Genomic DNA, 10,943 nt, shown 5'->3' on the forward strand with positions numbered 1-10,943 from the left:
GAGCCGAGCTGGCTGCCCCTCTAGAGCGGCCGCGGTTGTCGCAGCGAGTGCCACGGCCGAGATGCTGATGGGGACCGAAATGCTTTAGGGCTTTATTCTGCTGCGAAGTGTCCTGGCACAAGTGCCCAGCTGGGTACAGAGCCCTGAGCAGCCGGAGGGGCAGCGCTGGGCTCCTCGTGTTCCTTGGCCCAGGTCTGTCCCTGAGCCCCAGGGTGCCGGGGCAGGCACGGGCAGGGCACGCACCCGCCGCGCTGCCCTGCCAGGGGTGCGGGACTCAGCTGCTGCAGCACAGTGAGCCCTGCATGGCTGGGGCTGCGGGTGCCGCTGTCTCCATGCCTGCGCACAGAGCAGCATTGTGCCAGCTTGGCACACCACACACCCCCAGTTCCCTCCACACTGAGGTCCACGCTAACCGCAGGCACTGATTTCCAAACCTCATCACCCATTCTCTGACTGTGATCCCCCACCAGCACGCCGTGCATTGAGGCCATCCAGGCTGGGCTCACACACTGCCCCTGAGTCTCCCACTTACGCTCTTTGCACACACCCCTCCACTCGCCCCTCTCCCCAGCATGCAGGCTGCAGCCACCTCCCAGGGCAGTGTGGTCAGTGCACAGGGTTTGCATCCTGACAGGGAATCAGGGAACGTGGGAGTAGGCAAGGACTTTGCAGTGCAGGACAGACTAGCTTGCGTGATCGGCCTTGGGGTGCAGGACCCAGCTGGACTTCGGGCATAGCTGAAATTTAAGGTCAGGTGGGAATGCTGGTTAGATGAGGATGAGCTGGGCATTATCCTGCTGTGTACAGCTGTGGGGGTCACAGGGGGCTGGGGAAAGAGTGCTCACACCTAGGGATCTGTACACAGAGTGCCACCTCATCCCTCCCACCCTGCATCCACCTTTGGGTGTTTCACCGTGGGACCAGGTGGAGGGAGATGTTCTTCTTCAGGGAAATCCACTATCAGCTAGTGTAGTCACAAGAGCAATACCATGGGGGTATTTATATGGTGAGCACTACTGGCACTATCTGACTGTAGGTGAAAGGATGTTCATTGTTTGGGAAACTGACCTGAGTTGCACTCCCAGCCTGGAGCACCCTGGAGTGCCAGAGCATTGGTATATACCTGGTGCCATGGGCATCAAGGGGCCATAGGCACAACTGGGACACAGCAGGACAGCCAGTCTTCCTGAGCACAGTGCCAGCAGGTGAGCATAGCCACAGTGACAGTCCTTTGGGGTTGGCCAAAGCACTGAACCCTCCCCATGTCACATCCACAGGGTGATGGTGGATTTTACAGGTACCCACATCCTCAGCTGCAGTGGCACCAGGTGGCCCTGCCCTTCTGTCACAGTCCTCAGGGCAACAGGGGAGCCCCTAGGTAAATCCCATCTGGAAAGAAAACCCCTGGAAAAGGCAAAGTTAGTTGAAGGTTTTTATATCTTGCTCTCAAGCAGGGAAATTAGGTTTGTGTTAGGAGGGTGGAAGCTCAGTCCTGGAGGGCTTCAGAAAGGAGGAGCAATGTGGCTCACAAGCTGCCTTGAGGGCACAGCCCTGTTTTCACACGAGGCACCCCCAGATGACAGGGTCAGGCCACAGTGTGCCATGCAGGCATGTCTGTCTGGCTTGGTCTTATTGCTGGCTGCAGGTCCCCAGAGCTGGGTTTGGGGAGCAGGTGTGTCCCTTCCCCCGGGCCAGCAGTCTCCTCCTCAGTGGCACAGCTGCCCTCCTCCTCTTCCTCACTCCTTGGGCAGAGGAAGCAGCATAGAAAGGCATTGCAGGAAGATGGCAGCAGCCTCCTTAGCCCAGCAGGGAGCTTATATGCTTGGCGGGCTTCCCCTCTCTCTCCGTGGAGGTGACAGTCTCCAGCTCTGGCTTTCCATGGCTGCTCAGAAAGCAGTCCTCGTTCCTCCAGTGTTCCTGCAAGCAGGAAGGTAGGCAGTGAAATGGGAGTCCCTTCTTCCTAGCCCACACCAGCCCCAGCACCCTCAGTAGGACTGCCTGGAGGCAGAGGTGGTGGTTTGCCCCATGGACAGATCCAGTCCTCAGAGCAGGGCGTATGCAGAGCACCTAGGGCAGCTCCTCACCTGAGACTGTGTTGTCCAGAAAAAATGACAAGAAGCCAGTTAAGAAGACAGGGACCATAAACAGGGAGAGGAAGAGGAGGTCCAGTGGCACCCAGCCTGCAGGGACAGTGCCAGAATCAGCCAGGAGGTCCCAGCCCAGCCAGGGAAAAGGGGCATGAGCAGCCATGGCAGAATTAGGGATTGAAGAGGGAGCTTCCTGCTGCCATGAGCTGACCCAGGCTCCCAGAACACTGGAGATGTGTGCTCACCATGCCATGGGACTCAAGGCTTTGCCTTGCCTGGGGAATGTCCCTCATACCTGTGGCCAGGGGAGCCAGAGCCGTGCCGAACCAGCGCGGTACCAGCAGTGCCATGAACATGGCAAAGCCAACAATGAAGATGTTCCTCCCTGAGTCAATGTCTGTGTACTGGAAGTAGGAGATCCCCGTGCCCACAGCCACGGCGTAGGTTACACAAAGCACCCCTCCTGCGAGGGGCAGGAGTCAGGAGGTGCCAGGCAGGCTGCAGACGCTGCAGCAAGGGGCAGGGTGGGGTACCCACCGTGAACTGCCAGTGGCACATGGGTGAGGAGCCCTGCCAGCCTCGGGGACAGGCCCAGCAGCATGCACAGCAGGGCGCTTACTTGCACTGAGCGATGAGAGCCAGCCTGGGAAAGAAGAGTGGGAGAGTGAGCATGAGTAGCATCACCCCCTGCTCTGTCTCCCATCCCCTTCTGCTACACACACCCGCCTTTCCCAGCACTGGCTCGGTGACAGCCTGGCAATTACGAGTCCCGTACACCTGCTCGACTGCCTCCCCCTCCCTTGCCAGCCCATGTCCCCCTGCTTTGGCACACCTGCGTGAGGCCAACAGCACAGGTGTTTGCAATGCTGGAGGCCGTGCCCCCCGCGCTGCCCAGCAGTCCCGCCAGGAGGCTGCCCAGCCCTTCCATGCACAGCCCCCGGTTACAGGCGTGAGGGGGCAGCCGGGGGGCTCGCAGCAGCCTCCCGCACAGCACGTAGCAGCCCACGGAGTTCATGCTGCAGCCCATGGCCATGGCAATGCCCACTGCCAGCGCCCGGGCTGTGAGCAGCGGCCACCTCCACGCTCCTGCAGCAGAGGGAGAAGGGACAGGTGATAGAAATCCTGTCCAAATCTGGATGTATGCACTCAACCTTGCTGCCCCCCACCTGCATAGGGGATGTGAATCCAAGGGGCATTGGAGGTGCTGTTGGCCCAGGACTGTCCCATGGTCACATCCAGTGATTCCCAGGGAATGTGGAAGTAGCTGAGGATGGCACAGACAATGCAGACACCAGCAAATGGGAGCAGTACCTGCAAGGCAAAAGGGACCCTCAGCAGGGGACCCTCCTCCCCTGCCTGCCCTGGCTAGCACCCCATCCTTGTCCTGTCACATTTCCCGAGGAGTCGTGCCACATCTCCCCTTGCCCTTGTAGGAAGCACCCCAAGCTGTTCTGCTCCAACACCCTAGGTCCCCAATGCTTCCCCAGAAGCATCCATGTTCTGGGAACTGCACCACAGCTTTTCATGCCTGCCTGTGGTCCAGGTCTCACCTAAGCCCACACCAAAGAGCCAGGCTTGGAGAGAGAAGCCTGGTGACAGTGAAGAGAGCAGACAAACCACAGTACCGAGAATGTGCGCAGGGTGGGAGCTGAATACTCTGTGGAGCCCTCCCAGGCATGGGGCCAGGCACAGAAGGGCAGGCGGCAGGACCGCAGGTGTTGGGAGAAGGTGACAGCGAGGAGCATGAGCCTAGGAGAGTGGGCACAGGTCACACAGCATCACAGTCAGTGATGGGGCCCCAAATGTGCACCATGCACTGTGAGGGTGCCCCATCCCTGTCCTGCTGGTGAAAGAAAGGCCCAGGAGCTGCCCACCACTACAGCCCCTGGGCTCACATACAGCAGTGCTACTCCCCAGCTGGTGGAGCAGAAGAAAGCAGCTTCCTTGTATGCGGACAGCCCGATGATGGAGAGGCTGGGGGCCAGGACCATGGGCCCGCAGTGCCGCGCTGCCCACCCACACACGCCAGACACTCCCAGTGCCAGCTGAATCAGCCCAGAGATCAGCACTGCTCCAGAGACCTGCAAGAGGAAAGGATGGACCTGTGGGGCAGGGTACATGGAGAGCAGTCCAACACCTTCCCTTGGCCCCATTCCCACCACCCCAGCAGCAGGGAACAAGTCCTTGTTTCATGTGCTCTGCTCACCCCAAGCACAGAGAAACATATACGTGGACATGCATCATGATCCCCATTGCCTTCACAACTCTCTTCATGGCAAATCCCAGGAAAAGAGTCTGGGGGTGCAGGAATATGGGTGACAAGTGGAAAGCTGATGGAGCAGGATAGGGACCCCTATTCCAGCACAGGAGCACCCACCTCCTGCAGTGAGTCAGCCCAGCTCCCTGTGTCTCTGCAATGAGGTACAAGGCATGTACTGGCCATGGCTGTGCCTGGAAGGGAATTTTGGAAGAGTGGGATACGCATGGATCCTGGGCTCCTGGAGCTGTGTCCAAGAGGATGCAGTAAGGTGACTGCTGGCTGCAGAAGGGGAAGTGTGCCAGCATCTCCATCCCCATAAGCCCTGGCCCTGGGGAGGTGACCAGGTACATTGCAAGTGCACTCAGGAGTGAGTAGGGTGCTGTGCACCATCACCAGAAGGGCCAGCAGGCAGGACCCCTTGCTGCCCCTCATCCCTACTCCACCTACCATCATTGCCATTCCCCTGGCACCAGCACGGCCCAGGCCCCAAGGGACACAGGCTCCAGGGCTGTGCTTACCATTCCTGTCTGTGCTGGCACCAGGGGACAGGTGGGAGCTCAGCACCATGGCAGGGACCAGGTACTCAAAGGATGGGATTTGAACCAGCGGCAACCTGAAGAAGGGGACAACAGCGGCACATTAGGGAGAAAGGACAGGGAAGGAAACAAGGCTGCTCCAAAAGCACAGGCTGCCAGAGGAACAGGGGTAGGAAGGGAAGCAGATAAGAACCCCAAAGCAGCAGGAGATTACCCCATATTCTACATGTGCCCTAGTACATCCCAAGTGACAGCACATGAAGTGGATGCAGATGTCAGAGGCTTTGCTGAATCCCATACCCAGCCTATGTGGGCAGCACAGGCATCAGATGGTGTGAAGGAGCTGTGTATGATGTTGGAGCAAGGCAGTGAGGAGCTGGAGGGAGAGTTTTTCTAGAGGTGCGTGTGAGAGGGAGGAGACATCTGTGACAACTGTGCAGAGATGCAGCACGAAGAGGTTTTCTTTGTGCCCCTTCCCACTTGCTCACCGGCTCCCCAGGGTGGTCTGCAGCACTGTGGAGATACCGCAGGCAAAGAGGCTTCGTGCCAGCAGCTTGCTGGTGGTGTGGGCATGAGGAGGCTCCTGGGGCAGGGTGGGCAGCAGGAGGAGGTGGAAGATGCAGAGCAAGGAGGTCTGCACAGCCAGGTGCTGTGCAAGGAAGAGATGGAGCAGTCACAACTCCTTGCAGCACCCAGAGCTGCAGCTCCCTATGCCCAGGCCCCCTGAGAGGGTGGATGCCCACTGACACCACCTGGGTAGCACTCACTACTGCCCACTCCTCTCCCAGCCACACTGACCAGAGCCCTACACACCCTTTGCCTGGCAGGATGCAGCCCCTGCCCTACAATCTGAGATCCCAGCTCTCTCCTCATCATCCCATCTCTCTGGCTGCTCACCGTGGTCCCCCCTTACCTGAAGGGCTAAGCAGCAGCTCATCATCCAGGAGCACATCTTCTGGGAGGAGCAGGATGTAAGCATGGGGCTCCCAGCTCCAGGTGCTCTGCCACGGCCCCCATTCATGCTGCTGCCTTCCCCACACTGCTCCCAGTTTTTGGTGCAGAGGGTGGGCAGGCTCCCACCCCCCAAGAGCTCCTCCCAAATCCTCACACGGCTGAACTTCCACCTTCTGCAGGAGCTGCCCCAGGGTTAGCCATTAACTTGAGTTGGTTAGTTATCTGCCTTTGTGGCCAGGAATGTAAGTGTCACCTTGGTTTGTCACCATGAGAGCCAGGTGACAGGCAGCCACAAGCAGGCCATCAGACACTATTACAATGCCAACTACCCACAGCCTGGATCCTATCACTGCCTCTGTGGGCAAGCACTGGGTAGGCCACAGCCTTGACACCTCTTCTTCCATGTGTTTAGACTACTCCCACCAGCAGCATCCTCCAGCTTCGGTATGCCCTGCTCATGCTTGTTTCACCCCAGCATCTGCAGGGGCATCTGCTGCTCTCCTGGTCCAGACTGGTCTCCAGTGGGGGTCTATTATATCCCCTATTCTCCTAGGAGCATACTGAATCCTGCCACTGGAGAAGGATGCCAGGGACAGGAGCTGCCTGCTTGGCTGGACAGGGATGCTCGTGTTTTTGTCACGGGGCAGAGGCAGCTGTGTCAGTGACCTGGTCAAGCCTGTGCTGCTCAAGGCTCACTCATTAACAGGTAAGGCTTTGGAGAGCAAAGAGCAGTGAAGAGAACATGCATTCCCCGCATTCCCAAGGATGGGGATCCTCCTCTGTCCTGTTGTCCCTGCCTGCACCAGACCTGATATCCCTCCTGTCAGGAGAGACTGCAGGACGGGCCTTGCAGGTCTCCTGGGCTCACCGGCAGCACCTAGGGTTTGTCTTGCACAGCAAGGAGCAAGGCACAGCTGCCAGTATGGAGCAGCTCAGCAGGACGAGGCAGGCACACTGCAAGAACTACTTTTATTGGAAGAGATTTGCATCTACAAAAGAGTGAAAAACAGGTGTAAAATCCACAGTAAAAAGAAGGGGCATGATGAGCTGGCCTGGTCAGCAAGACAAGGTGCCTTCTTCCCACTCTGAGGAGCAGTCAGGCACTATTTTCTCACAGACATGGACAGCTAGGGTTTGAAATGGGGTCACAGAGCACCCCAGATTCAAAACACCCAACACAAGCAGGATAAGGAAGTTCAGCCCTAACCCCACCTCATCCTCACCAAGCCCAGTGGGGCACAGCCACATTGGGGTACCTGCTTGGTGTCACTCTTGCAAGTTCCAAGAAGTGGCCTAACAGCCCCCCAGTGTAAAAACAGCTCACTCCCACCTCCTTCAACCTCCTCTCCTGTACCCCAGGCACCCCACCTTCTCATTGGGGTCACTGCCTTAGCCACTCCACCCTGCACACACAGTCCCAGCCTCCAACATCCCATATGCCACCTCTGTCCAACACCACTCACTACAGGAAGAGGTACAATACCTCCTTTGCACAAGCACCCCAGCCCAAAGGCAACCCATATTTACCCTCCAGCTATTAAGTTCCCACCCCAGCAAGCCAGCTCTCTGCCAACCTGTCCCAGCAGCCCTAAGTGAAGAACATCCCTGCCCTAGGTGGGGGGACACAAGTGCTGGTTTGAAAGTAATGCAGGGGCCTTCAGCCCCATGCAGTTCCAGGGATCAGGGATCCCAGAAGTGCAAGGAAGTGAGTTGTGCCACACTAGAAGGGAAGGGGAAAGGGGCTGCTGTTCTATATTCCTAGCTGGGAAGAATGAAGCTCTTGATTCTACTGAGATCCATTGCAGTATGCAGGAAGCACTGCTTCAGCCCCAGGGGGTCCAGCCAGTCCTCACGGTTGGGGGCTGCATCCCATGTGGGGCCCGCAGTGGCTGAGCAAGCATGGCAGTGCAGCACCGGGGCGGCTGGGAGCACGGCGAGTCCAAAAGGGCCAGGCTGGCTGGGGGCTGTGCTGGGGGCGGTACGGTTGGATCTCTCACAGGCAGTGGGCACTTTCCGGAAAGGACCATGTGGGAGGTGCCTGTGTTGGGCCAGATCAGGTGCCTTTGGGTAGGACAGGGCCGTCATCACGCTGCTCCACAGGTAGAGCGCAGTCGCTGTGACACCTCCACGATGGGGCTCCTTGGTCTCCTTGGTCGTCTCGTTCTCCCCCAGGCAACGGGTGCAGCTGGCTGAGGAGACATTGGGCAGCTCGGGCTGGGGTTGGCTAGGGGTTGGGGCTGCCTGGGTATCCAGCTGGCACCTCCCCTCCTCGGGGAACAGCACAGGCCGGGGGGCTGTAGTGCTGGCACTCCTTAGGCACACAGACCGGTGCACCACGGCAATGGAGGCGAAGATGGCTGCGAAGCCCGTCAGGTACACCACGCCCAGGAGGCAGGCCAGCTAGGGAGAAGCCAAATGTTAGCCCAGACACCCCCAGCAGCAGCACCCCCCCCCAGCCATGATGCAGCATGGCCACGATCAACCCAGCAGCCGTGATAGGAAAAAGCACCACTAGCTCCAGGGCTGGATGCCGAGAGCAGGCAGCCACACTGGTAATGGTGGGCAGCACACAGCCTGCCCAAGCTGCACCTAAATATCACAAACGAAAATGCCTCAGCTAAAAGCCAAGTTCCCATTCAAGACCCTAGCTGGTACCCAGTTGCCTCCATGCCACCACCATGTCCTTGCACCATGACTTATGGGACTGTGGTCTGGCACAGGGCACACTACCCAGCACCAGGCTGCAGTGCCTCAGGCAGTGCAGCTGCAAATCAGCACCTTCTGACAGCCTCCCTTTTCAACAGAGAATAAACCAAGATGCTGTTCTCTTGGAAAAGAGTGGAAAAGAGGGTCCTGCTCCAAATCCACAGCCTGCTGCGTCCCATCTTCTTGCAATTAGCTGCTCTCCTATGCCATTACCTTCACCACTTGCTGGTAGAACTGGCCCAGCACATGCTGCCACATGGACTGCTCCATGAGGACACACAGATCTGTGTAGGTGAACCAGCCACGCCACATGCCCTGTTTTTCAGCCACACTGCAAGGAAAAAAAAAAAAAAAAAAAGGAATGATGGACACGATATGGACCTTCCCCACAAAAGCAGCTTCAGCCCAGGCAGGCTTGGAGAAGACCCTGCTTAAGCTCTGTAGAAAGGAGCTGCAGAGCCTAGCTAAGGCTCAAAGGTGGCCCAGCCTCTTATTTCACTGCAGCAGGGCCGTCTCCAAGCAGGGGCAGAGCCAGGCTGCAATACAGATAAAGGGATCACCCCCACCCTAGACACCTACCGTCCCTCCAGCCAGCTCAGCACTTCAAACAGCTCCCGAGGATCCGTGTAGAGACTCCAGTCCTGCCGGGACAGCAGTTAAAGGTCAGTGCAGGTCACCCAGCACCCAGACACATCTTTCTCTATCCCTTAATGGGAGCATGTGGGAGAAAAACAGAAATCCAGACTCCCTCTTTTCCCCTGCTCTGTGAAACAGTTGGCAGCAGTTACAGTTTCACTTACAATGGCGCTCAGGAAGTTCATCTCCAGTGTGTTCATGGTCTGGACATCCACCTTCCCTGCTGCTCCCCACTCGTCGTTGAACACCTCCTCTTCCTCACCTTCATCATACAGATACTTACTTGCAACCATCTGAAAGCAGCATAAAGGACAGGATCTCAGCCTCCAGTGCACTCACTTCCCACCATCCTGCCCAGCTACCCCCCTGCCCACTGCTCACCATGGAGATCAGGAAGAGGTCTGAAGATGAGATCTGCTGGAGGTATTCAGGGTTCCGGTGCCGGAGTCTCTCAATGTAAACCAGGGCCAACATCATGGAGCAGGGCGAGATGCAAGCTTCCCTGTAGGACAGGACAAGAGCCAATGCTACAAACGTCCCAGGCACCAGGACACAACTTGGCTGCTCCCTCCCCATGCAGACAGTAGGAAGGTTTATCAAATCACTAGATAGATCACAGCCTTGCTAGCTCTGTCACAGTTGTCCTGAGCTGCAGCAATAGAAAGTGCCAGGGATGCAGGGTGGGGAGCAGAAAGCCCTGGTTTCTGTTCCCAGGCACAGTCAGCTCCAAACTGAGCAGCCCTGCCTGCAGCAAGGCATGCTGCAAGGGCTCAGCTGCCAAGAGGAGACTCCAGGTTCAAATCTGGTTAGCCAGGGAGCTGCAGATGCAGCCAGTACAGACTCCCAGTAACAAGAGCACATATGCACCCCAGAGAGCAGGATAAACTCAAAGTTGGCTGCATCAGGAAGTCACTGTGCCTGCTGTCTGTGCCTCCAGCTTCTCTTTGACACTAATAAGGCGTAGGCATAAAGCCAGTGGCTGGCCCAGGAGACAAAGTGAGTCACAGGTAAGACCAGAGCTCCAAGTTCTGACACAGGACATGAAGAGACAGGTTTTGCTTCTTACCGAGATACGTGAGACACATATTTCTTCTGGAGTCTGCGGATAGGACTGGGAGCCACTTTCTGCAGCAACTCCACAGCAATATCTAGGACAGAAAAGCACCAAAAGAGTTAGTCCTCTGTGGCCCAGCCCATGCGCACCTTTCCCCTCTCCCTACAAGCCCATCAGGTCTTGGTGTTTGCTCAGCCCTTCAAGTTTAATTTAAACTGAGGCCTTACCAGAGGTCAGGGACAACTGAGGAACAAACATGCAGGGCAGGCAAATCACAGCAGGAAGAGGATGTGAGTGACCAAGGCCCTGCGGCAGTGCCAGATCAGCAGGTCTGTGTCACAGGGATCCACCAGCAGTCAGCTGCAGAGGAACATCCTGCCCTCACCCTGCAGGACTTCAGACAGCCCTTCTGGAGGCCTTCTTGCTTCTTGGGCCTGGTGTCACACCACATCTTCATGGTGCTTTGCTCCCCTCCAACCACCAGCATCTTCCCCCTCCAGACCTCATCAGCACGGATCCAGCTCACCCTACACCACCCTGAGATGACGGAGTAGGAGGCACCCATGTGACCAGGAGCCAACAGGTACCAAAGCACCGAGAGGGTGTAACTGCAGCCCAGCCTGCTTCCCCTGCACTCAGGGACATGCCCCAGCATTCAAGCACAGACACTGACATACTGGCAGATGGCTCCAGCAGCTCCCATCTCACTT

At 57.5% G+C, this 10,943-nt stretch overlaps 2 protein-coding genes across 2 annotated transcripts in view; both read right to left on the reverse strand.

Annotated features, from left to right (window-relative positions):
* Window positions 1-1,585: 1,585 nt before the first annotated feature.
* SLC23A3 (solute carrier family 23 member 3) lies at window positions 1,586-5,904 on the reverse strand. Its single transcript, XM_005415796.1, has 12 exons — window positions 5,797-5,904; window positions 5,372-5,532; window positions 4,866-4,960; window positions 4,465-4,538; window positions 3,987-4,168; window positions 3,713-3,836; window positions 3,254-3,398; window positions 2,920-3,173; window positions 2,625-2,730; window positions 2,383-2,550; window positions 2,085-2,180; window positions 1,586-1,917 (listed from the first exon to the last, which is right to left on the reverse strand). Exons 1-12 carry the CDS (start codon window positions 5,902-5,904, stop codon window positions 1,586-1,588), a joined length of 1,845 nt encoding a protein of 614 aa, XP_005415853.1.
* A 1,691-nt stretch (window positions 5,905-7,595) lies between these two features.
* The window catches only part of CNPPD1 (cyclin Pas1/PHO80 domain containing 1), a 6,312-nt gene continuing 2,964 nt past the window's right edge, over window positions 7,596-10,943 (reverse strand). Inside the window, exons 4-9 of the mRNA XM_005416063.2 lie at window positions 10,246-10,327; window positions 9,561-9,681; window positions 9,344-9,472; window positions 9,123-9,184; window positions 8,757-8,874; window positions 7,596-8,237 (exon numbers count right to left, since the gene is read on the reverse strand). Coding sequence (XP_005416120.1) covers window positions 7,596-8,237; window positions 8,757-8,874; window positions 9,123-9,184; window positions 9,344-9,472; window positions 9,561-9,681; window positions 10,246-10,327 — 1,154 coding nt within the window. The remainder of the gene's footprint in view (window positions 8,238-8,756; window positions 8,875-9,122; window positions 9,185-9,343; window positions 9,473-9,560; window positions 9,682-10,245; window positions 10,328-10,943) is intronic.

The sequence above is a fragment of the Geospiza fortis genome, unplaced genomic scaffold (assembly GCF_000277835.1).
Source record: "Geospiza fortis unplaced genomic scaffold, GeoFor_1.0 scaffold112, whole genome shotgun sequence".
Lineage (NCBI taxonomy): Eukaryota > Metazoa > Chordata > Aves > Passeriformes > Thraupidae > Geospiza > Geospiza fortis.